This window comes from Populus trichocarpa, chromosome 5, assembly GCF_000002775.5.
Source record: "Populus trichocarpa isolate Nisqually-1 chromosome 5, P.trichocarpa_v4.1, whole genome shotgun sequence".
Lineage (NCBI taxonomy): Eukaryota > Viridiplantae > Streptophyta > Magnoliopsida > Malpighiales > Salicaceae > Populus > Populus trichocarpa.
The window spans coordinates 3,380,372-3,407,766 of record NC_037289.2 but is presented as its reverse complement, the minus strand read 5'-3'; the positions used below and the strand labels follow the sequence as shown (position 1 = coordinate 3,407,766).

The 27,395-nt window shown below is 37.9% G+C and overlaps 3 protein-coding genes across 4 annotated transcripts; 1 reads left to right on the top strand and 2 right to left on the bottom strand.

The window, feature by feature from the left end:
• The first annotated feature begins 4,565 nt into the window (after positions 1 to 4,565).
• Positions 4,566 to 14,569, top strand: LOC18098970 (mediator of RNA polymerase II transcription subunit 14). The gene is made up of 8 exons (XM_024601941.2): positions 4,566 to 5,190; positions 6,737 to 7,798; positions 8,049 to 8,146; positions 8,650 to 8,824; positions 8,948 to 9,965; positions 10,087 to 11,108; positions 11,625 to 12,700; positions 13,396 to 14,569. The coding sequence occupies exons 1-8, from the start codon at positions 4,981 to 4,983 to the stop codon at positions 14,195 to 14,197; spliced, it is 5,463 nt and encodes a 1,820-aa protein (XP_024457709.1). The 5' UTR covers positions 4,566 to 4,980; the 3' UTR covers positions 14,198 to 14,569.
• A 565-nt stretch (positions 14,570 to 15,134) lies between these two features.
• Positions 15,135 to 17,641, bottom strand: LOC18098969 (pentatricopeptide repeat-containing protein At3g04750, mitochondrial). Its single transcript, XM_006382732.3, has one exon. It carries the CDS (start codon positions 17,427 to 17,429, stop codon positions 15,483 to 15,485), a length of 1,947 nt encoding a protein of 648 aa, XP_006382794.3. The 5' UTR covers positions 17,430 to 17,641; the 3' UTR covers positions 15,135 to 15,482.
• A 3,030-nt stretch (positions 17,642 to 20,671) lies between these two features.
• Positions 20,672 to 25,890, bottom strand: LOC7492138 (transcription factor UNE12). 2 transcript variants are annotated; one of them, XM_024600461.2, is made up of 7 exons: positions 24,978 to 25,890; positions 24,349 to 24,462; positions 22,985 to 23,101; positions 22,711 to 22,776; positions 22,092 to 22,157; positions 21,597 to 21,674; positions 20,672 to 21,494 (listed from the first exon to the last, which is right to left on the bottom strand). In XM_024600461.2, the coding sequence occupies exons 1-7, from the start codon at positions 25,302 to 25,304 to the stop codon at positions 21,264 to 21,266; spliced, it is 999 nt and encodes a 332-aa protein (XP_024456229.1). In that variant the 5' UTR covers positions 25,305 to 25,890; the 3' UTR covers positions 20,672 to 21,263. The 2 variants fall into 2 exon arrangements, with proteins under 2 accessions (XP_024456229.1, XP_002306441.3); XM_002306405.4 differs by having other exon boundaries at positions 24,349 to 24,459; positions 24,978 to 25,879.
• Between the last annotated feature and the right edge of the window lie 1,505 nt (positions 25,891 to 27,395).

The window sequence follows — 27,395 nt, the reverse complement described above, 5'->3', positions numbered from 1 at the left end:
GTTCTTGACAATCCCGTCAATGCCACTACAAACCTATTTGGGGAGCCAAAAAGTTCGCATCACATAAGTAGGGATTGAAGTCAGCATTACTCTAGTTAAAGTCACCCGACCTGCTTTATTTAGTAACCTCATCTTCCAGTCTGTAAGCTTAGACTCAATTCTGTCTAACATGAGATTGAAATCTGATGAAGCCAAGATAATTACCCAAGCTACTAGCAAACTTTAAAGAACAAAGATAAGAGATATTGTGCCTCTCACGTCGGCTCGTGTTCTTAGAGCACAGAACTCTAGATTTGTCAAGATTGACCTTGAGACCGGATCATGCATTGCAAAAATCAGAAACCACCTTGATCATTAGCTGCATATGAGAAGTACTGGCTTTAGCAAATAACAGAACATCATCTGCAAAAAAAAAACAGATGCGAGATCAGAGGCCCTTCTCTCGATAAATAAATTGGTTGCCAAGCCATATCAGAAGCCTTCTTAGATATAAGACCGGACAAATTTTCCATGCAGAGCAAAAAGAGGTAAGGAGACAAAGGATCTCCTTGCCTGAGTCCACAGGTGGGAGAAAGGGAGGAAGCTTAGACCCGTTCCAGAGGAGAGTAAGAGAGGGAGCACGGACACAAAACATAATCAACTTAACTGTCTCTTAAGGAAATCTGAATTCTTCAAGAGTAGACTGGAGGAAATCCCAGTTGACCCTGTCATAAGCCTTCTCAATGCCGATTTTAGCAGCGAAACACCATTTCTTGCTTCTCGATCGGTGTATAAAATTCATTACCTCTTGAGCTACTAAAGAGTTATCTATGGTGTTGCCCCTGGGAATGAAACTGCTTTGCAGGGGACCAATGAGATCATCTAAGCAAGGTTAAAGCCTGTTAACAAGAACCTTAGTGATTACCTTATAGATCACAATGCAGAGACTAATAAGGCGAAACTGCTTAAAAGTAGTTGGCCTCTCCTCTTTTGGAATTTAGACAATCAAGGTCTCAGCTAGATCTGAATCAAAGGAACCATGTACAAATGCTGATCGAACTAGATCCCAGACATCATCTCCCACAACAGACCAATATTGCTTAAAAAATAAAGGTTGGAAGCCATCTTTTCCTGGAGCTTTATAGGACCCCATGCTCGCTAGGGCCGAATAAACCTCCTCATTGGAAACAGGTTTCTGAAGGTTACTAATACCATGGGAAGATAGAATTGACAGCGGTCCCCACTCCATATTATCCCGACTCATTGGTTCAGCTGAACAGAAGAGATTATTGTAAAAAAGGAGAGTCTCGTCTTGCAACTTCGAATTATCTGAACACCAAACCCCATCTGCTATGAAAAGCTCATCAATACGATTTCACCTTCTTCGGATAGTGGAATGAGCATGAAAGAATTTAGTATTCCTGTCACCATGGCTAACCCATTTTTCTCTAGATTTCTGAAACCAGAGGAGCTCTTCTTATTGAAGGACTAAATTATAGTATTTACGAAGCCGACGCTCTAAGGATAGAAGAGCCGCATCCACATAGCTCTCTAGTCAACGCTGAATACCATTTAACCTTGCTTCAAGCCTTCTTTTCCGCTGGAAAATGTTACCGAAAATGTTTTTATTGAAGTCAATAGAGTCCTGACGAACTTCTTGAAGACCTTGAAGAACGTTATGGTCACTTCTCCCCCAAGCATTACTGACAAGTTCTTGGTAACTGGGATGGGTAGTCCAAGCCTCTTCAAATTTGAAAGGTCCACCACCAGCCCTGGCCTGCTTTCTACCAAATCGCAGAATAATCGGATTATGGTCAGAATAGAGACGACATAAGTTCTCTACAAATGCTTCGGGAAAGGTTATGTGCCATTCAAGATTTGATAAGGCTCTATCGAGACTTTTAGCCAAATACCGACCACCATGGATGTGACAGTGCCAAGTGAACCCCAGCCCCTGATATCCCAGATCAACCAGGTTGCAGATAGCCATCATGTGAAGGAATTTAGACGCCCTGGATCAAGAGAATAAGCCCCCACGGTTCTCAGTTGGAGACGTGATTTCATTGAAGTCTTCCATGAGAACCCAGGGACCCTGAACATTGTCCTTCATCGAACGCAGGTACTCCTAAAGCTGAAATCTGGAACTAGGGATGGGATAAGCATAAATAGCAGAGAGATACCACAAGTTCCCACCCAAGGATATCTGAACAGTAACACATTGGTTAGTAACATCAATAATAGAAGTAGATAAAGCAGTAGTAGCCATATGCCTCCTGCATGACCCTGAGCATCGGCAATGGCCACGGGCGAGTAGCCAATCTCAGCCCAGAAATTTTTCACCTTCACAAAACTGACATGAGTCTCAAGCAGGATGATACCTTCTTACCAAGTTCCATCCGAGTCTTCCCGTCTAGCCCGTTTCTTCTTTTGGTTCCAGGCCTTAGATGAGGTATTAGTCCTGCTATCCAACACAGAAATAGGTCCTCTAGACTTTGTTGAATTTTATGTTCCCCGTGTGGTTTAATGGAGAGAATCTGTTATTATTACTATCGTTAGAATTTCCCTTCAATCTCGACCCCCTATCTCCCTTAGCTTTTTTCTTCTAAGTAACGATTAACCATTCACCGTGAACCTTGCCAGGGCCAGCTGATTTCATTGTATCTGTTACAATAGATTGGCTTGATACCGTAACTGGTGCTTCCGCCGCTTGTGACTCTGAAACATGTATCTCCGCCTCTGGCACGACGGCTTCTGACACATTCTCCATCGGACAAGCTCTTCCTAAGCGTCCATAGCAGCCATAAATCCCACAAATAATACGAAGCCCCTCGTATTCAATATTATACCAGTGGTCCTTGGTACATATTTTCCCAACAACTGGTTTATCAAGATCAACCTCCACGCAAATTTTAGCAAACCTGCCTCTTTCCACATTGCGTGTGTTCATATCAACTCTTATAGGATTGCCAATAGCGGACGCCATTGCCAACAAGAGATGAAAACCAGGTTATGAAATCAAACCATTGTTCGATTGATCCTCGCTGAAGATGACACAAAGTCAGAACCATTGACTCACTGCTAAGTAATGATCAAGAACCATCCATGGGCCTCCACTAATCACTTTAGCTCGATCCTCCTCAAGGTCAAACTTGACCATGAAGAAACCATTATCCACGTCCATGAGCTCAAAGCCTCCGGTCAGTTTCCATGTACCTTTCAAGCGAGTGTTCAGTTGGTAGTATCCAATATTCCTACCAAGAAGTTTGATGATTAACGAATTATGCCAGGGATAGCAAAGATCATTAAAAAGTCCATCATCAATATGAATTCTAGGCAGCAGCCTGTTTCCATTGTCATACTCAATCCTTACTAAATTCCATTCTAGCAGATGCCCAGAGTCTTTAACTGAAAGTGGAGTCCTATTGCCCAGGACTTTATCTTTGAACGAGATCCTGCCCTCTTGGAACGAAGAGGGTTCCTGTGTTAACGCCATCATCAGGAGGTTTGGCTAGAATCCATGGTAGCCGCATGAAGATACTCAGCCTCCTTACTATTGTTGTCAGTTAATGATAAATTACATATGTAATGCAGATACAAATTCTGATCTATGCAGTAAATATTATAATATGGTGTATATCAAGCATATATATATATATACTATGTTGGAAACCATGTCCAAAACGTGTAGTCGTGTCTGAATACATAATTTGAAGATATTGACATCGCCAAACACGAGTTACTTAGATAACAACAACAAAATATATAAACAGCACGATAATTTTTTTTTATTTATTTTTTAAAGTGATTTTTATTTAAAAAAAATTTATTAAATTAAATGTTTTTTAATAATTTTATATGTTGATATTAAAAATTAAAAACATATTATATATCACATTACCAATAAATATAAGCAAGTTGATCTTAATTTAACAAATCAACTCAAACTTTGACTTTCTTTAATAAAAATAAAAACTCTTAAATAACTTTATTTAAAATAATTTTTTGTATATTGTCTGTTTGTTTACATGGTTATGTTTCTTAAGAAATTAATTTTTTTTATTTTAAATTAATTTTGTAGATAATTTTAAATCGTTTTGATGTGATAATATAAAAAATAAGTTTTTTTAAAAAATATTTTAATATATTTTTAAATAAAAAATACTTAAAATAAATAAATGTTATTTCAATGCCAAACAATATTTTAAACATGAAAAATAATATTGTTTTTGTAATTTTTTTTAGATTTATTAACTTGATTTGGCATGATAAGTCGACTCGATATAAGTTGAGTTTCATTAAATAGAAAGTTGATTTGATATTAACTTAACGAGTTAACTGTAATCTAGTGATTAGTTCAAAACCTAAATAGATAATTTTAAATTTATTTTTGAAAATAATATTATTTTAACTTAAAATTAAAATGAATGTATTTTAATTGATGCAAGTCAACCTTACCGACCTGTAACCAAGCCTTGGGTTTATGAATCATGATTTTTCTACTAACATGGGTTGGGCTGGTTCCCGAGCGAGGAAGTCATTGAGTTGACCCGTTTCCAGAATAAAACGGGAAAAGAAAACCAAAAGAGAAAGGAACTGTGAGGAGGCGAAAAGGAAGTGGTAAGAAGTGGGAATCATCCATAGCTCCAAAAGCTTCGAATCATAAATAACATAACAATCAAACTACTACTACCCTCTCCCTCTCCCTCTCTCCCTCGCAAAGACAATAAATAAGAAGCAAGAAAGAGTGTAGATTGACTGACTGTGTGTGTGTGAGTGAGAGAGAGAGCCCTTTTATAAATAAATAATCTATTTTCCTCCCCAAATCACAAGACATCCCTCTCTTTCCCCGAAGCCTCAAAGAACACACGGCTCAAAAACTCAGAAACTATAAAAACAAAACCCTAGCTTCTTCTATTATGCATGCCTGATAGTAAGAATTATAATTCGCAGATCCAATAATATTAGAAAGAAAGAAAGCCCTAACTCTTTCAATCCAGGAAAATGGGTGAGTTAGGGCAACATACTGTGGATTTCTCGACGCTGGTGAGTCGAGCTGCTGAGGAATCCTTTCTTTCTTTGAAAGAATTGGTGGACAAATCCAAATCCACTGACCAATCTGATTCCGAGAAGAAGATTAGTCTTTTAAAGTACTTGCTTGAGACTCAACAGCGTATGCTTAGACTTAATGTCCTTGCTAAATGGTGTCAACAGGTCAGTTTTCTTTGTTCTTAAAAAAATTATTTGGTTTTGAAAAGATTGATTCTTTTTTTTTTTATTGTTTGGTTTTTTGTGTTGAAGAGTTTGTTTCTGAAGAAGGGGAATTCTGGGTTTTTCTTTTTTGTCTTTTGAGTGATTTTATAGGGTTTTTGGTTTTTGACTTGAATACTTGTGATTTTAGGTTATTTGAGTTTTCTTATGTATAAAATAACAGTGATTGTAAGGAATGAAGGATTGAATTTTTGTGGGTTTTGTTATAAGATTGTTAATTTAATAAGAGAATGCTGGTTTCATGAGTATTTGGAGGGGTGTTTCTGAATTTGTGACTCCGGGCAAGTCGCTGACTAGGTGGCTGATTGGATAAGGAGTTTGAGTTTGGGTTCATTAGCTTGAATCGTTGTACGTTGTTTTCGGGAGTCGGTACTTATTTAAAATGTGGAACCGGGAAGAAATTCTGAAGCTTTTTCTTGGGACTTGATTTGTGTGAAATGCTAGGAAATTTGATAGGTTGCCGACTCTTGTTTACTAATAATATTAGTGCTCCTTATAGAAGGTTAAATCAGATTTATCTCTGTTGTACAATAATTTGAATTAAAACTTCCTTCTAAGATTTGAACTCGGGAGGAGGCTTGGGTGAACATATCCCCACACGCATGTAAAAGTAAACGTGATGGAGGGGGTAGTGTATAAGAGATTATTGTCACCAGTAGATTGTGTAAGTGGAGCAGGAAATGCAGTATTTATCAATTGGAAAATTGTGCTGTTTGCCTGATGAACTTGTGATCTTTACTCAACAGCCTAGATTTAAGTTCAATTAAATTAATGGCACTAGAGAGTTTAATGAGCTATACCAGCACTAGTGATCAAGCTCTATGAACAGTGGTTTTCAGATATGTGCTGCAATTTTATCTGATCGGTTTATTTATTCTGCCAAAAGTATTTGTGTTTGAAAATTACATAAACATATGCTGTGTCTATGGTCTTTACATTCATGTTGTGCCATTGACCAAGGCACCAAATTTCAAGAGGAAGGGAGTTGATGGCAATGCTCAGTATGATCATGTGAACTAAGAAATCAATGAACGTTTGCGTGTGTGGTGGGTTATTGCAATCATGGATGTTTTGTGAGACAAGTAGGAAAATTTGCTAAACAAGCATCCTCTGCTGTGCATAGTCCTCGTGTAGAATCTTAAGTGAAAGCATTATGAATATTTGAAGTGTATCCTCGTGTAGAATCTTAAGTGAAAGCATTATGAATATTTGAAGTGTAGAAGGTGGCAACCTTTTATGTCCAAGGAAAAAATAAACTAGAGAAAAAACCAACCTCCTGAGGCATTAACTTTGCCATTGAAACTCAATATTCTATAACAACTCAAGAACACTGGTATTACCCATATATTTGAAATTTGAAAAGTCTTAATTTTGTTTAAAATCTAATGTGTTAACTTTAGGCTTTTGCTTCTTGTGCAAGTTACAGAAGGCCACTTTCATGTGGAAATAATATCGTTTTTTTTTAACTCAGCTTACTTTTGTTTTGCAGATTCCGTTGATACAATATTGTCAGCAACTTCAATCAACTCTGTCAAGTCATGATGCTTGTTTTATCCAAGCTGCAGATTCTTTATTTTTCATGCATGAGGGGCTACAACAAGCTCGTGCTCCTATCTATGACGTTCCATCTGCTATAGAAGTGCTCCTCACTGGGTCTTATGAGCGTTTGCCAAAATGTATAGAAGATGTGGGTATACATGGCACCTTAACTGAGGATCAGCAGAAGCCAGCTTTGAGAAAGTTGGACACACTTGTGAGATCTAAGTTGCTTGAAGTTTCACTGCCAAAGGAAATTTCTGAGGTGAAAGTGTTTGATGGTACAGCACTGCTTCGTGTTGAAGGTGAATTTAAGGTTTTAGTTACTCTTGGCTACCGAGGGCACCTGTCAATGTGGAGGATACTACATATGGAATTGCTTGTTGGTGAGAGAAGTGGGCCTGTGAAACTAGAAGAAATGCGACGGCATGCTCTAGGGGATGATTTGGAGCGCAGAATGGCTGCAGCAGAGAATCCATTTATGATACTATATTCAGTTCTTCATGAGCTTTGCATTGCATTAGTTATGGATACTGTCTTAAGGCAAGTACAAGCACTCCGTCAAGGAAGATGGAAAGATGCAATTCGATTTGAGCTCATATCTGATGGCAGTAGTAGTTCCACTCAGCAAATTCAAGATGGAGAAGCTGATTCATCTGGCTTACGAACACCAGGGTTGAAAATTGTATATTGGCTAGATTTGGATAAAAATTCTACCGTATCTGACTCAGGAATGTGCCCATTTATAAAAATTGAACCAGGACCCGATCTGCAGATAACATGTGTTCATAGCACTTTTGTTATAGATCCTGTAAATGGAAGGGAGGCAGAATTCTCCCTTGACCAAAGTTGTATTGATGTCGAGAAGTTGCTTCTAAGAGCAATATTTTGTAATAGATATACTCGATTGCTTGAGATTCAGAAAGAGCTGGTAAAAAATGTTCAGATCTTCCGTGTTGCTGGCGACGTCGTTCTTCAGTTCCTTGTGGATGAACCTGATGTTGACCATAAAAAGGTTGGTTCTCTTGTATTATAGATTTTCAATACTTTCTGCCAAGTTTTAAATATCTAGTCAAGAAACTTGTGGTGCATAAATAGTGAAGGAGCCATAGGTCTTATGTTGTATTTCAGACTGTCTTCATGGAGGATCATTTGGTCTTAGGATATTAACCTTATCGTTCGGTGCCATTTTTTTTCTGGAGTAATGATCTTAAATGCATATCATGCCAAATTATTTATTTCCCTTAACTGAATTCTGTATGCAGAAAGAAACCAAGTCTGATGGTGGGGAACTGGAGGGGCAGGATGTACTGTGTGTTCGAGCCTATGGATCTTCTTTTTTTACCCTTGGAATAAATATAAGGTTGTCTTCCCTTTATCCATGCATATGGAATGCTTTTCATTTCATGACCATCGCTATTTATGGGCCTGACACAAGATGGCTGTCTTTTTTTTTTTTTGGGGGGTGGGGGGGGGGGGGGGTGGTTATAAAATAGGATCAGAGCAAGCTTGAATGATGGGTTATAGAATATTAAATTGTTTTTGAGGGGTCATCATATATATTTCGTATGAAGTATGTCTTATATTTAAAGGTAGATTATTTATCCCCTACAAGCACACGTGTAGGTTCAGCTGTGCTTTGAAAGGATAAATGGCAATCATCTAGTGTGCATAAAGGAAGGGGAATTAAGGACACTCATTATTGATATACTAAAACATGTTTGAAGATGTCTATTCTCTTGTACAACAAGCTTCTTTGTTTCATAGCAGAAACCACAGACAATAAGGCTATGTTTCCATTGCATTGTTAGGGGATGGATTCTCCATTTTCTGTATAGTTTCCGAGTTTCATTTTTTTGCTTGCAGGAATGGCCGCTTTCTTCTTCGATCATCCCAAAATATAATTATGCCTTCAGTGTTGATGGATTGTGAAGAAGCTTTAAATCAAGGAAGTATAACTGCAGCTGAAGTCTTCATTAGTACGAGGAGCAAAAGTATCTTGCACTTATTTGCATCTATTGGCAGGTTTTTAGGCCTTGAGGTAACTTTTACTTGAGGGGAAAAATGAATGCTTTAACTTGAGCTGATTAGATGGCTCTGAATTTTGAACTTCACCTAGACACTCATAGGTATAAATGACTAAACAGATGATGTAACATTGCAGGTTTATGAAAATGGTTTTTCTGCGCTGAAAGTACCTAAAAACCTTTTGACTGGTTCAACTACGTTGCTAATGGGATTCCCAGACTATGGGAATTCGTATTTTCTGTTGGCGCAACTTGATAAGGATTTCAAACCTCTGTTTAAGTTGCTGGAGATGCAACCGGATTCATCTGGAAAAACTCATTCTTCTATTGACTCAACTCATGTAATGCGCTCGAAGAAAATCGATGTTAGCCAGATGCAGATGCTTGAAGATGAGCTGAATTTGAGTGTCTTTGACTTGGGAAAATTGAATCACTTTTTGCAGAATGCTGCTGATTATAACCAGACCACTGAACATGGTCTTCCATCTGAATTTCGTCTAGAGGGTCACATGCCAATTGCAGGATGTTCTCTGTTGAGTTTTTCATCTGTTGTTGATGAAGTTTTCGAACTTGAGAAAGGGGCATCTGCACCTTCATTCCCTCTTCAGAATGTTAACTCTTCATTCAATGCATCTCCTGCTTCTCATTTTGCTTCTGTTCCAATGAATCTTCACTCCATTAAAGCCAGAACTCCTTCTCCTAAGTGGGAAGCAGGTATGCAGGTGTCGCAGGTGAATAGCATGGCAAAAGTTTCCGGTGTGGCCTCTCCCTATAATGGATCGTTGTATCCATCAAATAATCTGAAAGGACCAGTGCACTCAAATTCATTCAGTTCACTATCTTCTGGTCCAGGAAGGACTACAGCTGTGAAAAAATTATCAGCTTCCAAATCTGATCAGGATTTGTCTTCTCTTAGATCTCCACATTCAGTTGAGGTTGGCTCTAATTCCCCAATGGATGATGATCATCTAAGACTGCTGAATGACACATCGAAGGATGCAATAACAGGGATTAGGCCCTCTCGATTGTCATCTCCATCTCGACCAACAGGCTCTCGAATTTCAGTATCAAATGGGAAACCTAATGGAGCCAGAAGCTCTCCAGCTGGGCCTGTCAGAGTTGCTGGATCAAGCCCCTTAGCTACAACTCCCGTATGTAAGATACTTTCTCTAAGTTCATCTGTTTTCATTAAATTCACAGGATATGTTTTCTGAGATTGTTTTATCCAACTCATACTATATTACTCATGTTTGACTATAAAAATCCCTCTTTTCAGCCCAAACAGCAGGAGATACTGCAGGATTCCACTGCTTTAGCCATGATGTATCCATACATGAAAAAAATCCAAGAAAGCGTACAGTTGCAGACATGCTGAGTTTAATTCCAGCTCTCCAAGACCTAGATGCTAAAGGAGGATTTTCTAAGAGAGGAAGAACCTCAGAATCAGCTCACTTTCAGCAGGTTTCATCAAAGATGCTTGTATCGTCAGATATGGTCTCTAAAAATGAGAGATACAGCTATGGGAATCTTATTGCTGAAGCAAATAAAGGGAATGCACCTTCGAGCATTTATGTCTCTGCTCTACTCCATGTGGTTAGGCATTGCTCACTTTGCATTAAGCATGCCAGACTAACTAGCCAGATGGACGAGTTGGACATTCCTTATGTTGAAGAAGTGGGTCTGAGAAATGCATCCTCAAATATATGGTTCCGACTTCCATATGCCAGAGGTGATTCATGGCAACACATTTGCTTGCGGCTTGGGAGACCTGGAAGCATGTATTGGGATGTCAAAATAAATGATCAGCACTTCAGGGATTTGTGGGAGCTTCAGAAGGGAAGCAGTAGCACTCCCTGGGGCTCTGGGGTCCGTATTGCAAATACATCTGATGTGGATTCCCATATTCGCTATGACCCAGATGGTGTTGTCCTGAGTTACCAGTCTGTCGAGTCTGATAGTATAAAGAAGCTTGTTGCAGATATTCAAAGGCTTTCTAATGCTAGAATGTTTGCTCTTGGAATGCGTAAGCTGCTTGGAGTTAAAGCAGATGAGAGACAAGAGGAAATCAGTGCAAACTCTGATGTTAAAGTACCCATTGGAGGGAAAAATGCTCATGAGGGAGCTGATAAGTTGTCAGAATTGATGAGGAGGGCATTTAGGATTGAGGCAGTTGGACTGGTGAGTTTGTGGTTCAGCTTTGGTTCGGGTGTCCTAGCTCGCTTTGTTGTTGAGTGGGAACTGGGTAAAGAAGGATGCACAATGCATGTTTCACCTGACCAACTTTGGCCTCATACTAAGGTGTGTTATATTTTATTGTTGTTGTGTTAAATGAAACCCTTATGGGTTAATAGTGTTCAATAAAAGTTAGATAACTGGGATTATTATTATGAAAACTTTGTTTTAGAGTTTTAGTCACGAATTTTTTTGTGGAGTTTTGTGATGAACATTCTTTTTAGAGGGGGCTTATGGTGATTATCCCTCTTTTTTTGGTGGTTTTCTGCTGTCTCTTGGTCTTGTAGTCTTAAGTATTTTGATTTGATTTGAGATGCCTTATTGTTAGAGTCTTTGATTGACACTAGAGTGGCAAAACTATTTTGGATGCTGCAAGTCAATTATTTTATTGATGGATAGCATTTTTCCTTCTTAATTTATACTTTGATATTCATGGTAAAATTCTGATGCTTTATGGAATTTTGTTGTTTGGTCTTATCGTTGATCTAGTTTTAGTTCATTTTGTTTTGTGGTCTCTTGTTATGTCGTGTTTATACTTATGCGAGCTGCACTTACATCTCTAGAATTTGGTATTCTGTTCAGTTTCTGGAAGATTTTATAAATGGAGCTGAAGTTGCATCCCTGTTGGATTGCATTCGCCTAACTGCCGGACCCTTGCATGCTCTTGCCGCTGCAACTCGCCCTGCAAGAGGTGGTCCTGCTCCAGGGGCTCCTGGTGCAGCAGCAGCTGTTGCTTCTATGCCAAAACAGGCAGGGTATGTCCAATCCCAGGGACTTTTGCCTAGCAGTTTGATGAATAATATTAGCCAGCCAACTTCTGGCTCAGTAGGCAATGCTTCTATCACTACTGGACCTCTTGGGAATCACAACCCTCATAGTGCTGCAATGTTAGCTGCTGCTGGCCGAGGGGGCCCTGGCATTGTTCCCAGCTCACTGTTGCCAATCGATGTCTCTGTTGTACTACGTGGCCCATACTGGATCCGGATTATTTACCGGAAGAATTTTGCAGTTGATATGCGATGCTTTGCTGGAGATCAGGTTTGGTTGCAACCAGCAACCCCACCTAAGGGGGGTCCTTCAGTTGGGGGATCACTACCCTGTCCACAGTTTCGCCCTTTCATCATGGAACATGTTGCCCAAGAATTGAATGGATTAGATCCTGGCTTTGCTGGTGGTCAGCAGACAGTTGGACTGGGAAATTCTAACAATCCTAACCCAAGTTCAGTTTCTCAACTGTCAAGTGTTAATGGGAATAGAGTTAACCTTCCTAGTTCTGCAGCAATATCTAGGGCAGCAAACCAAGTGGCTGCTTTGAATCGTGTTGGAAATGCTGTTCCAGGATCATCAAATTTGGCTGCTGTAAGCTCGGGATTACCCATACGGAGATCTCCAGCTGCTGGTGTCCCTGCTCACGTGAGAGGAGAGCTGAATACAGCCATTATTGGTCTTGGTGATGATGGAGGGTATGGAGGTGGATGGGTTCCTCTTGTTGCTCTTAAGAAGGTTCTAAGAGGCATTCTTAAATACCTTGGAGTGCTATGGCTTTTTGCTCAACTACCAGACCTTTTGAAAGAGATCCTAGGGTCAATTTTGAAGGACAATGAAGGTGCACTCTTGAATTTGGACCAGGAACAGCCAGCCTTGCGCTTCTTTGTGGGGTAAGTGAGAATCTTTTTCCTTGTGAATTAGTTCAAGAGAATTTTTCATGCTGTTCAATGATCATTGATCAGTGAGGGTGTCTCAGTAATTGGTATGGTGCTTTAATAATCTTTGCATGCCCACATGGATGTAACATCATTGTATTTCTTCACACTGTTGTACACTAGAGAGCATTTAGTCCTTCCTCGTGAAACTCGGAGAGAACAAGAAAAGCCAATGACAGCAAGACAGAAAGAGAGCATTCCACTGCAGTGGCTACAGTTGTGTACTATGATTTACTGAACCACTTTTTTTTTTTTTTTTCAGGGGTGGGGGTGAGGGAGGGATAGGAGTGATACAGGAATGAAAAATATAATAAAATGGGACAAATTACAATACATGTGACATGCTTCATTCTTGTGTTCATGAGGGACCCATCTGTTGTAATACTAGGTTTAGTTAATACTCCACTGTAGAGGCAGCAATGGAGAAGAGAGACAATTGAGAGAATATGGAACAAGTGAAACAGGATTGCTGAAACAGCAAATAACAGGGGCCTGCTTGGAAATTATTAATTATAATGGTGGTGATCATTAAATATTCTAGGCCATAGCATGTTTGTCTTGTGCAAGGGCTATGTATTTGCAGCATCTTTGTGCTGGGACTTCACATTGTCATTTTTCTTCCATGATTTGATGGCATTTGTTTTCTGCAGGGGCTATGTGTTTGCTGTAAGTGTACACAGAGTTCAACTTCTTCTTCAAGTGATTAGCGTCAAGCGCTTTCATCATCAACAGCAGCAGCAACAACAACAAAACAATACTGCTGCTCAAGAAGAACTGACTCAATCTGAAATTGGAGAAATATGTGACTATTTTAGTCGTCGCGTAGCATCAGAGCCCTACGATGCTTCTCGTGTTGCATCATTCATTACCCTTCTCACCCTGCCCATATCAGTTTTAAGAGAATTTTTAAAATTAATTGCATGGAAGAAAGGATTGGTTCTGGCACAAGGTGGAGAAATAGCTCCTGGACAAAAACCCCGTATTGAATTATGCCTTGAAAATCATACTGGGTTAAATGTAGATGAGAATTCTGAGAATTCATCTGCTGCGAAAAGCAATATACATTATGACCGGCCCCATAATTCTGTTGATTTCGCACTGACTGTTGTCCTTGATCCAGCTCACATACCTCACATTAATGCTGCGGGTGGTGCTGCTTGGTTACCTTACTGTGTCTCTGTAAGGTTGAGATATTTATTTGGTGAAAACTCGAATGTGTCTTTCCTTGGCATGGAGGGAAGCCACGGAGGCCGAGCTTGCTGGTCGCATGCTGATGACTGGGAGAAATGTAAACAGAGGGTGGCTCGCAATGTTGAAGTAAATGGCTCTTCGGCAGGAGAAGCCCAAGGAAAGTTGAAAGCAGTTGCAGACAGTGTGCAAAGAATCCTACAGTCGTGCCTCCAAGGGTTGAGAGACGGCAGTGGAGTTACAGCAAGCTCTGGGGCAACATGATAAATTGGTTCACTGCTTGCATTTTTTGTATTATTTGCAACGATCGGGAATGAGGAAGTGGATAACGATCCAGTTGTGGGTTTTTCATTCCGTAGGGCTTGCCCATTTCTGGACTCTGCAATTGGTGTTGGAGATACTTGCGTTGTTAGGAAATAAGGTATCATTGCACAAGTGCCGATGAAGATATGGATGGCTGGGCAGGAGTTTTCCACACATAAATATCTTATCCAGTGCTCTGATGGTTAGGGTGTAAAATATTTCCTTTGTACAGAAATAACACTTGATGAGTAGACAAACTTTGTAAAAAATGAAAAAAATCTGTTAGATTTATTTACTCAATGGGCATTCAAAAGGTGTCTAAGATTGTTTTCAGACTGCTCCAGGACATTAGTTTTATGTATACGCTGCTGCTGTCTGTTGTTCCCAATTTCAAACATTTTGTCTTTAGGAAATCACTAAGTTAAAAGATCTGCCACCTTCTGGTTATCCATAAAATTATACAGTTTAATACTAAATGTGTTCGAGATTGGCTCACTAGCGTAATCATGAGTTACGAGATGAGGCATTCTACCTTAACAACGTGTCTTCGTGAGAATGTATCCAATTCTTTCAAGACAGTTCTTTCTTCTCCAACGTCCTTCCAAGCTCAGATCAGGAGCTTGGATTGCTTTTTTATTACCTTTACCTCCCCCCCCTCATGTCCCATTACTCCAACCAGAGTTGGTGATTTTTACTAATGTACTCCAGCTGATCATTCATGTATTGACATAAACTCGTTGCGCTGTCTTCCTTGTATCATAAAAAGGCACTTTCATTCAAATCATATGTCTCCCAGGATTCAGGAAGCTGCAGCAGCCATGCTGGGAAGTTCCTCATTAGCTGCATGAATGTATAATGAGAATTCATTTAAGAAACCATGCTGTGAACTCATATAATGTAAGGGAACCTTCATGTCCATTTTACGTTCAAGGAATTGCAATGGTGTCCGCATTGGATCATCACTTCCATATGGTTCAAACTATCAAAGCTTTTGTGAGGAATAGTATCGATTAAAAAAATAACGATCCATCTCAATTAGAAGAAGCAGCTCTTTAATCCGAGCATGACTGCTATTTTTCATTTTCATCCATCTAGATTCACCTAGCTGCTTAAAATGGATGCCTCATTTTCATCTGGTCACGGACTTGGCTAATTCTGAAAAGCTCTTATGCAACAATATTCTTTGTATTCAAGTAACGGATGGATCTAACTCCTATCTTCCAGATTGGAAACCTAATTTCCCTGCTCATAAACCTAAATCTGCCCCTGGCTTCATTTCATTTTTCAGACAGTTCAAAATCGAGCTGATGTCCACCCATCCTGGATGGCACTTGTCTGCAGAAATAAAGTTGTGGACGACTCCATCCACAACCACACTGCTGCATCCAGCAGTCTTCTTCACTCCTCTACTTTCCATGGTCTCCCTAATTTTTTTAGAGTAGCTCCATCTTCCACTAGCAGCATAAATGTTAGACAGCAAGGTGTATCCACCTTCTTCCTCGGGGTCCAAATTTAGCAGCTCCCTGGAAGCTATTTCTGCCAATTCCACATCTCCTTGAGCTTGGCAAGCATTTAGCATTGCCCCCCAGATTGATCGACTTGGTTTCATGGGCATCTGATCAATGATATCTTTTGCCTCAGACAACCTCCCTGATCGTGCTAGAAGATCCACCAGACATCCATAGTGCTCCACTCCTGGTTCAATGCCATAGTCTGTCATAGAACTAAATACTTTAATCCCTTGATCTACAAGTCCACTGTGGCTACAAGCTGAAAGAACAGAAACAAAAGTCACATCGTCTGGACTTACATCTTCCTGCATCTCAGAAAACAGTTCCAATGCTTTGCTTCCATAACCATGGAAAGCTAATCCTGTTATCATTGTTGTCCATACAGTGACATCCTTTTTATTGATTTCCTTGAAGACCCTTGAAGCCCTCTCAATACTTCCACACTTGCAATACATGTCAATCAATGCTGAACCCAAGAAAGCGTCTAACTTGATTTGCATTCTAATTACCCACCCATGTGCCCACCTCCCTTGGTCCAGAGCTCCTGATTCTGTGGCGGCAGAGACTAAGCTAATCATTGTGACAGTGTCAGGTATAACTTTCTCCATCACCATGTCTACGATTAACTCCTTCACACTTGCAAAATCACCCCTACAGGCATATCCAGTAACCAAAGAATTCCAAGAAACAATATCCCTACAAGGCATTTGATAAAAAAATAATCGTGCCTGCTCAAATTCACCCACCTTAGCACACCCTGCAACTATCATGTTCCAGGAAACAATATCCTTCTCCTTCAACGCACCAAAAGTCCTCAAAGCAAGCTCAACCTTTTGGCACTTGACATACATATCCAAAAGAGCATTACCCAAGATCAAATTCGACGATATAGTAGGTTTCCTCCTCTCCATCCACCCATGAACGGCCTTCCCAAACTTTACATTTCCTAATTGCCCACAAGAAACAAGCAAACCCAAAATAGTAAACTCATCAGGTTCAAGGCCCAAACCCACCATTTCATGAAACAATCTCATTGCTTCCAAACCAAACCCTTTCTTAGCATAACCAACAATCATAACATTAAAAGAAACAATATCTGGACTAGGCATCTTTTCAAATACCTGATGTGCAAGCCTCACTAGTCCATTCTCTAAGTACACTTTAATAAGGGTATTCTGCAAATACCCAAATGAGAACAACCCTGTAACAATGGCCTGGCAATGGATTTGCTTCACTTGTGATATAAAGTTGACAGCTTGAAGCAAATAAAGCAGTGTCTGCTTATCTGGGCACTCACCAGAACTCAACAAAACATTGTACAGATAAAAAGATTCAATCTTTTTCAATGAAGAAAAAGCAGAAATCAATGTATTGTAAATAAAAAGATTTGGGTTAGGAGTGAAGTGATTAAAAAGAGTAATTGCCAAGTCTAGGTTATCAGGGTGTGAAACAGCTGAGAAGTAAATGAATCTACTCATTGGAAATGTTTTGCCAATGAGTTTACTGCTTCTCATAATCCGACACAAAATCTGCTTGAAATGATCTCTGGTTTTGCATTTTTCAAGAAGAACAAGAGATGGGTGATTAAGGTCAAGTGATAGTGTAGGATCCCATTTGGTGTTGTTAGTCCTCTTGCTTGCAGTACAACTAAGGAAACGGACACCTCTCCCATAACGGTACATAGATAGATGGCAAATTTGTAGCAGATGATGCTGACAAGTGATATGCTAAACCCAACTAACAATGTTGTTGTTTGTTACTCAAACATTGTTGAGTGCAAACAATCACTGGACTGTTTGTCAGAGAATGGCATGGATCTTTCAGACAGTTATCTGTCTAACAGTATTACTAGAAAAGGTCCCAACCTTTGAAGGGTTTATGACAGCTCTATTAGTGTAAAATGTAAATACACTCAGGTTTCATTAATCCAACGATTTATGTGCGTTCTTAAGTTTTTTCTTTTCATATTTTATTAATGTTTAGAGTTATTATTTTCTTAAAACTTTCTATAAAAAAATCTTTTTTTTTTTCTGTTTCCATAACAAGACTATTTTGTGCCAGCTTTTATGAATTGTGATTAAATCTCCAGTGTATGAGTAATGCGTCCAAAGCATTTAGGGAAAACAATTTCTTTATGATGGTCTCCTCTTAGATTTGAACCGAAGATGTAAAACCCATGTCTCCAACACCAATTTTTGGCAGAAATTTTAAACTAAATAAAACAACCCACTGCTCATACCGATGAAACCAGGACTGTGGAAATCCTGGATGAGGAAGGTCCTGGCCCATATATAAAGGACATGGAGTTCTGAGCCAAATTGGTTTCCTTTTCTTAGGGCATTTTTTATTTTCAAGAAAATATTTTTCTGAAAACCGCCTTCTTAATTTTTTCATGTTTGGTAAATTTTAAAGAAGTAATTTCCATGAAAATGGTTTCTCATCGAAAGAAAAAATAGTCTTTCCAAAAGGAAAATTGTTACAATATCCATGATGACAGGTAGCTTCAGTAACTCTAGTAGCAGTTAGCAGAGTCAAGCAGTATCAGTTGACATTCATGTAAAGTTCTGCATTACTCTTTCTCCTTATTATTCTTCTAATTGTCTCTCGATTCTCTTCTCTTCTCTAAACTTTCTTTTCTTCTCAAATCCTTGTTGTTATGCAAGGTTCATAACAAAATTGTTATCGGAGCCATCGAAGATCCACCATCAATCTTTGTTAAACACATAATCATTAACCATGGTAGAAAACAAATAAACCCAGGGCCTTGGAAGAACTAGAAAAGAAATTGGAGGAGCAAATGCAATGAATACATGAGGAGATATATGAAGAATTGCATAATAGACATGAGAAATTCATGCAACTGGAAATAAGGAATCAAAAGCAATGGGAAAAGCAAAAATAAAAATAATGACCAGCTCAATGCACGACTCGATTTAATCATGGTAACGTTGCAGACCTTTGTTAACAATCAAGAAGCTGAGAAAAAAAAAGGAGTCGTACACTTCTTAATGGCAGAAATAGTCTAGTCTCTGATGGGATCCTTTCAAATCCAAAGAGTGATACAAGAATGAACAAAGGCAATTCTTGTATTACTCTCGTAAAATAAAAAATAAATATAAATTAAGATATTTAATTTTATAAAATAATATATTTATTTATTATGTTTACTGAATTTTTTTATTAAAATCAATAAAAGATAATAAAAATAAAAACACACATGAAATTGATTGAATAAAACAAAAGAAAAAAAAATATTATGCAAGGCTGAACACGTTAGAAATATCATTTCAAAAAATATTTTTTTTTAAAAAATAAAAGTCATTGTATATTGTATAAAACAAAAACAATCTTCAAAAATTAAATACAAACAAAACAGATTTAAAAAAAACTCTATTAAAAAATGGTCTTCAAAACCCATGGCCTAAATCATGAGACCGAGATAAAATAATAGAAAAGAAATTGAAAAAAAACAGATGCCGAACCGTATTAACTTTCAAATTTGTAATCTGTGTCATTAGATCGAAAGTAACACAAATAGAAAAACTACGAAGCTCATTCCCTAATAAATTAAATGCAAAAGGATAAAACCGAGAAAAAAATCAATCACACAAAAGGATCCAAAATAAAAATTTATAATTAAAAGAATGAGGGTGAAAAATGAAATAAAAAATAAATTAGAGGGCATACAAAAATTTAATTAAGGGTTAAATTAAGAAAAGAAAAACTTTAGCAAAGAAAAAATAAATCAAAAGAATGAGGGATAAAATTTTTTTAAAATAAAACAAAATAAACTTTGATTGAAGGATAAAATTGAAAACCAATAAAATTTTAACAAAAGAGACAAGGAAAAAAAATCAGAAATAAAAAAAATAAGAATCAAATTGTAAAAATTAATACTTGATAAATTGTAATTTAAGAGCTAAATTGAAAACATAAAAATAAATTATGAAAGAGCCAAGGGTAAAAATAAAAAACAAAAAACATAAGAGTTGAAATCAAAACACAAAAAAGGATAAAGGTGTACTTTTTCTGAAGAAAAAAAAAGAAAAAAAAAGAGGACATGTGCCACACCAACAAGAAAAGGACATAGTGATGCTTTCAAAGACACGATGAAAGTGCAGGTTTGGTCATCAGGTGTCATCAAACACGTCATCCAAAGAGCACAGACACCACCAATAAATTAGAGCGTAATAAGCACACGCCAGCAGCTTTTTGGAATAAAAAAATAATTATTCAAATTAAAAATACTAAAACCCTCGTCATACCTCTAGAAATTACAAAAAAAAACCTAGGTGGAAGGACCAAAATACCCTTTGAACTCATGCCTTATTTTTTTTGTCTTTTTTAAGGGTAAAAACATCTTTTGACTGTATTCAAATAAATGAAAATACAAACATACAACAGTCCTAATTTTTTGACCCTGAGGGTAAATCTTAATCTGAATTAAACACCAAACCGAGTATAATAACTACATTTTAACAACAGGGAAGCAAGCCCTAGCATGATTTATTATGGCCTTGCTTTCTTTGATTGCTTTGGCTAATGGCCTATAAGCCTATTATTCGATTGGTGCTATTTATTTTCCGTACTTTCCAAGGACTCGAGCAACATCGGTCGATGCAACATCTGTGCAAGCCAGCAGTGAGGATTCCATTAGAGAACAACAGATCCAGGGTGGCCAGGCTATGAGACCATGCTGGAGGGCTTGCATCTGATCAGTGGTACAAGCTCTATGAGTTGCCCCACAAAATTCCCTCATTGAATTTTCTTTTTCTTTTCAATTTTAATATATATATATATATATGAGATCATGCTGTACGTAGTAATGTTTTAGATACACATCACCCCAATGGGGCGCCCCCCATATATAGCTCATCCTTCAATGATCATTCAAGCAGGAAAAGAAATTGCAAAAAGGGCACCATTTGCTTTTTCAGAAGAAACAAAATCACTCTATAAACAATCCAAGTACGGCAATTGTTTTTGTCAAACAAGAAGCTTCTTACATAACTTTAGAAGACAACATCCTAACATCTATTTCAACTTGAATACAAATTTCTTCGAATACATGATACACATACCCATCAATCCCTTTTGGAAAGGCCCTACATTCCCACTATGCAAAGGGAGAAGAAAAGAGAGTTCTTGCCACTAATATTCTGGTCATTTTCCACTAAGTACCCCACCACCTCAAATATTTAGAATAGGGTCACATTTATAGAGAGCTTCAGAAATTTCTTGCCTTGACTTGACCATTGCTGTATAACATCAAGTGCCCGTGATTTATCTTCCTTGGCATGGAAATGACTAGCTCGTTTGACGAGAAAGGAAAAGAGAAGAACAGTTTCCCTGACTTGATTATTTTTTGTTTCTCGGTAAGGTCGACTAGTAGTGGAGGTTGAAACCTGAATCGAGTGTCGATGTAGAAATGGGACTAGAGCAGTTTTTAATTTGGGAACCAGATGCCCCCTGGAATGATCGATGTGTATGCAAAGCTTGCACGTTCTTGCTTAGGTTTATGAGGGGGGGTTCGATTCGGGCTTGACCAGTGTTGGAGCATTCGGTGGGCGTGCTCGGAAGATTGCTGAAGCAAGTGATACAGGCATGATGCAGAGTGCCTTGGACTGAAGGAGCTGCATGGCAGCTCCAACATCTTCTTCCATCAACTTAGCTACTTCCTGTTCAGTGCCATCGTTTGACCAATTCTCCCAAGCTTGCTGATTGGCCCCTCCTTCAATGCCTTCTCCCTTAATCACATCAAAACCATAACTTAATAAATACACGATAAAAAAAAAAAAAAAACACTTAGGAAAATTAAGAAGTGTCAACATTTTTTCAAACTCTACTACCTGAACTGATGATAGTGGTACATCAGCTACAAGCTGAGCCACAGCGCCCGCCGCACCGAGTCTGCTCATACTCAAAACCTGATTGAATGTACAAATGAAACCAAAGTATTATAATGGAGGTTACCAGGGTCACAGTTCATGTCCCTTTCTAGTTTCTATATTCTATATTCAATAATGACTTGATTTCCAGAGTGCAGTTTCCGACGCAGGACAGATCCACTTCAGGCTTGACATCTTAACTAATCCGTTTAAAGGTCTCCAATTATGTCTAGGATAGTCAAAATGTTAGGGCCCTACCATGATGAAGATCTCCTGATGAGAAGAATATTTATAGACTTGTTGGAACCAGATTGCCTTTTAGATAGCAAGCTGATCGGGCCGGTCTGTTAATGCTTTAACAATACATATCAGAGAGATAAATTTGAATAATATATATCAATCTCCTCTAGATCATAAATCAGTTTGAATAGCAATGGCAGCTTTAAATTTCAATACCTTGACTTGGAGTCTAAGAAACTTCACATAATCCACAATTTCATCCAGCATGGCTGCCCTATCTGTCTGCATGGAATTTGGAATATGTTAGCGTATAAAAAATTTGGAACTGCAAAAGTATTTTCCGAGGTAAAATCAATCTTATGGTTTGAGAGAAATCAACTCCTTGATGTTGTCTATATTACAACCCAAACTATTAATTTTATGAGATAAGAATCAGAGGATTTGACAATCTATACATGCAGAACCAGCATTCGTCTCACTCTAGGGATTTCTCCCTTCTACACACATGCTCTAATCCTTTAAAACACCCCCACTAGATCGAACTAGCTTCGCTAAAGATTAAGAGAGAAAAGTAGGAAGAGAAGTATGGTGGAAGACAAGTACCCTCTTTCATATCATATTACTTTTATGCGAGGACGTGGTCTTGGACTTAGATTACAATATTTTCATAACATATATTTATATTAGACTATGGAGAATTCTAGATATTGAATAATCACGTCATTAATATTATACATACATGTACCTAGACTAAGTAGATTGTCAGAAACCTTATGGAGAGGAACAAGAAGAAATTCAGTTGACTGTAAAGTAAATGCACCGAGTATACGCAAACCTTGTTGCAAGTGGGAACCAATTCCTGCAACGCCTTCACCCTCTCCGTGATTCTTACTCTTCGCAACTGCATCCAGAAGACAAATGATCAAAGGCTGGTTAAAAATCCAATACCAAAGTAGAAACAGCTATAGAGAAATGTTGAAAAAGAATTTTAAGCATAATGAATTGCTTATTATGCAGCTTCAACATGGAGAGATTTTCTCAAAAATTGCATGGATATTCATATACAGATTCCACAACAGAAATATCAAAGAAAAAGAAATCAAGTTTACCCTCTCAGCAATACTGTGCGGATCTGTAGCTTGGCCCCGTCTTGCTCGCACCCTTGGTCGAATGCCAGGTGGTTGTGGTACAGCTGAAACTGCTCCTGATGTTGGCTGGCTATTAAACTGTGCAAGATATTTAAAAAAGAAGATGGTAAATATTGTTAAGATACAACGCAATGATGAGGTAAATGTTAGGATACAATGCAATGATGAGGAGTTTTTTAGAAGGAAAAGTTTATCCATATAGTAATCATAAAAGGAGAAGGTTGGCGAAAGCACTATCAATCTGTCAACATGGACTGCCTTTGCAAGTGACATATACAAGCACTAATTCACAATGTGATGTATCTTTCTGGAGTTTGATTAGTTTTAATACATGTCTCATTGCTTGAACATTCAAGGCCTCTCAAACTAATTCTTTTCAAGATCTTGGGAATTTCAGGTGGAATCAGAACAGATAAGAACAAGCCAAGTGCACGGTCATCTGATAGAGTTCAACCTAAGAATTATTGCCAACGAGAAATTGTAACCCCACAAGCAAAAAACTAAGAAAAGTTTTAAGATTTACTGGTGATGACGGATTCTACACGTTGTGGAAGAGTCAGAACATCAAATTGAATCATTTTAATTAGCCGCCCATTCATGGTTGCGCAACACTTATCTAGGCTTGTTCTTGCACAAATTATTAAATACATTCAACCAAGGCTGACAACATTGTCAAAGGTTATAACTTCAAAGTCAAATAAGAAATTCAATTAATTTTTATTTTTACACCCAGGAAATCATGCCAAAAACCTGCAAATTTGAGAAAAATAAACATTTGACAAGTGGCCAGATCAATTCCTAAGAGGCAGTACTCTTCTTTTTATTGGTAGGACTCAACTAGAAAAGAGAGAACACGCTCACATGTTATTCAAGGAGTATTTCAATTATACATGCGCATGCTGACACTCATGCTTCCACTGAAGCTTGACAAAGACTACCACTACAAATGCTGGAAGAAACAACTAGGTACGGTTGTGCCAATGACCATTCAGTGCAGTGACACTTTCTCCTAAAAGGCATAACATTTTAAACACTACAGAAAACACACACAACCTAATGATATTGTCGAACAAAATTAAATGAAGCCCCCCTCAGTATTGAATATTCTTCAATCTTCAGGAACCATGAATTTAACCAACAAACATACACCATCAACCCAATTAGAAAGGGCATATATCAGTCCCAAATTTAAATAAAAGGAGAACAAGAAGGTAGTTCATTACGAGATTTGTCCAGATATTACATAGTGGAATAACAGAAGATGTTCAGATGAAGGTGACCATATAGCAAGGATATCTTAGTCCAAACAATTTTTTTTTTTTTACCTGGTGAATCTGAGGTGGTCCAAGTGGTGGTGGTGCAGACCGGATTGATGAATGAATCTGCAATTGTCCAAACGTTGGGAACAAGCTAGTCATGTGTACAGAATCTCTCCCCTGCTACCACAATTACCAAGTTATAATAAATCAACCATTTGGACCAAATTTACCATAAGCAAATACCTCTCAAATTAAGTCTCCATTTTTCTCTTTTCAGACTTTAATGGGTTGGTAATATATCTAAATTTTAGCTCATGAGAAAAATATAGCAAGCCATATCAGTGTTTTTCCAAGCTAGCTTAGCAGTAAATCAAGATGTTTCTTGAATTGGAAAGCAAAATAACATGTTAGTATTATCATGTTCTTCACTCGAAGGAATCCAAAGCTGACACCCCCTATGTATACTACAATCTTTACCATAGCAAAATCCAGAAAATTGACAGCACAAATGCAAAAATACAGACACTAAAACCAACTCAAAAGTACTAACAAACAAACAGACAAATCCACTTAGAAAACCACCAAGCTAGACACAGAAAAAAACAAACTAGATTATAAGTCAACATAAACAACAGTTTATAAACAAAGAAACAGAATAAAAGCAACTAGAGAAGGAAAGAAAGGATAGAACTTACCAAGAATCCAGCAGAAGTGATAGAAAAAGGAGAAGCATTATTGATATTATTGCTGTTGTTGGTATCTAAAGAACTACTGCCATCATCTTGTTGTTGCCTTAAAAACCCATGATGCTCCAAGTTTAACCCTAAAGGCATCATTCCCATATTATTATTAGCACTACTCCTCGTTAATCCAACATTAGCAGCACTAGACCCTAACTGCAACCCCATCATGGGCAGGCTGGTGGACCCCACAGCCTCACCACCATAACCAGGTGGCTGCCCTGCCAAGATCTGCTCAAAGAAATCATCTCCTAACCCTTCAGGTGGGGGATTTCCTGCCATGCATGCAAATATATGACACAAAATACTACTGCTATAAGAAGACTTTGTTTAGCTTAGTATAAGCAGCAGCAGTAATAAAACTCAGCAAGAAGACTTGTTATGCTTCGTTTTTTGTTTCTTTGAGGAAGAGAGAAAGTAATATGTATAGAGAGACAACGAAAGGGAATATATGGGGGATTTTAATGGGAAATCCAAGAAAAAGAGAGTGTTGTGTTGGTGAATTGGGTGGCAGATCCGGAGCCCAATAGCCCGGAAAGTGAGTTGTGGATTCCAAAGATGGGATTAATGGGCATGGCTGTTAGTACTTCTACTATATTTTGATATATATTTTGTTCAGTAAAAGAGATGGAGAGAAGCTAAGAAGAATATGCAGTGTTTTCTTTTCCTTTTTTCTTGTTGGTTTTCGTTCGCTTATGGGGTCTGACTTGTGGTTAGTGCTGTGTGTGGCCTGCCTTTAAAAGGTTGAGACTTCGAGGGAATGAGAAAGTTTGATTATTTTATGTCTGCCTTCTGCACTGTCCACCCTAGCTAATGCTGTTCACTACCTGGCCCTACCCGCTCAGAATCACACCATCAATAAACCCACAATAATTTTCCTAATGATTCATCAGTTTCTATGCTTATTATGTTTGGTCTCTTTAACACCTTTCATGATTTTGCAGGTCTCTCTCTTGGAGGGAGGAAGTGATTTGTATTGCTACAAAAGGTTTCTTGATATTATTTTGATGGCTGCGGTTACAAGGATCCATAGAACTATAAGAAAATTTTGCATATGATTAATGAATATCATAAAGAAATATGCAGTAATATGAACAGTGAGAGAACAAAAGAAAAATGAAGCATGGCATCCACATGTAAATGACATCAAAGTTATACATACTATAAAGGAAGATGATCGACAAATGACTGGCAACTAATGACTAGATGATCATATTGTAATGTCTTCTTGTATGTGATGTTAGTATTGACTCGTTTGAATTTTTCAACTATAAATAAAAAAACAATTAAAGTTTCTTGGAAGAGCTTGTCCGGTGTCTACTACCCTCTAAAAGTTGGATCCTTTTAGCAGGTGTTATGGAGTTTGCATTATGTCAGCCTTCCCCAGCGACTGTGGTTTATGTGTTAATCTAAAATTTAAATCTACTAACTCCTAAGTTCATGATATAGGTTTAAAAAATCAAAAGTTGCTTGATTGTTTACAGTAATTCTGAATAATAAAGTAACGGGGCGACCTCATGTAATAATCCACCCTCTCTTAGTGTTGGTTGCGTTATTCTATCCTTCTTCAATCTATCCACCCACACAAGCTGTGACAATAATGGTGGTAATGTCACAAATTTGATATCTTCATTTCTTTAATGATAGCACTATGATGATGATAATAGAAACTTTCTGTCTCACCAACTTTTCCCATCAGACTTTGCTGATTCTTTTGTACTTCGAACTTTATATATATATATATATATATATATATATATATATATATATATATATATATGGACATCATCTGTAATCCAGTAGAAAATTAAGTCTTTCGGTCATCAAGGTAGTTGGGTTTTTAACATGTCTTGATGTGTTTTTAACATGTCTTGATGTGTTTAGGCTTTTATTAACTTAACTGAGAAATGTTTTACATTTTCTCATTTCTGGTAGGCTTATCATTGGAATGTCAGCTATCACTTAAAACAATATCCTGTGGGCACGAAACCATTGTTAAAGGATCACCAAGAAAGAACAACAACGCATGTTTTGGCCTGTTTTAATTTGAATAGGCTCCAGCTTTGATTACCAAGCCCGCACGAAATCAATGACAATGAAGGGAAAGGAAAAGGAAAGGCTCTGGTTGTTGCCAATTTTGATGTGAATAAATTTGAGACCGAATTCTAATTCTGGAATTATATCAGAAAAAGAAAACTATCCATATTTAGTTAGAGGGACAAAAATAAATATAAAATAAATCAGTTTCTAAAACAATTTTGAAATATATATATTCAAAATAGAAAATACAAAAAATCATGTCCCTTCTATTTCTATTATTTCCATCTCCATCTCTCTTGTGCTACTCTTAAATCTGGAAAATTGTCTGCAGGT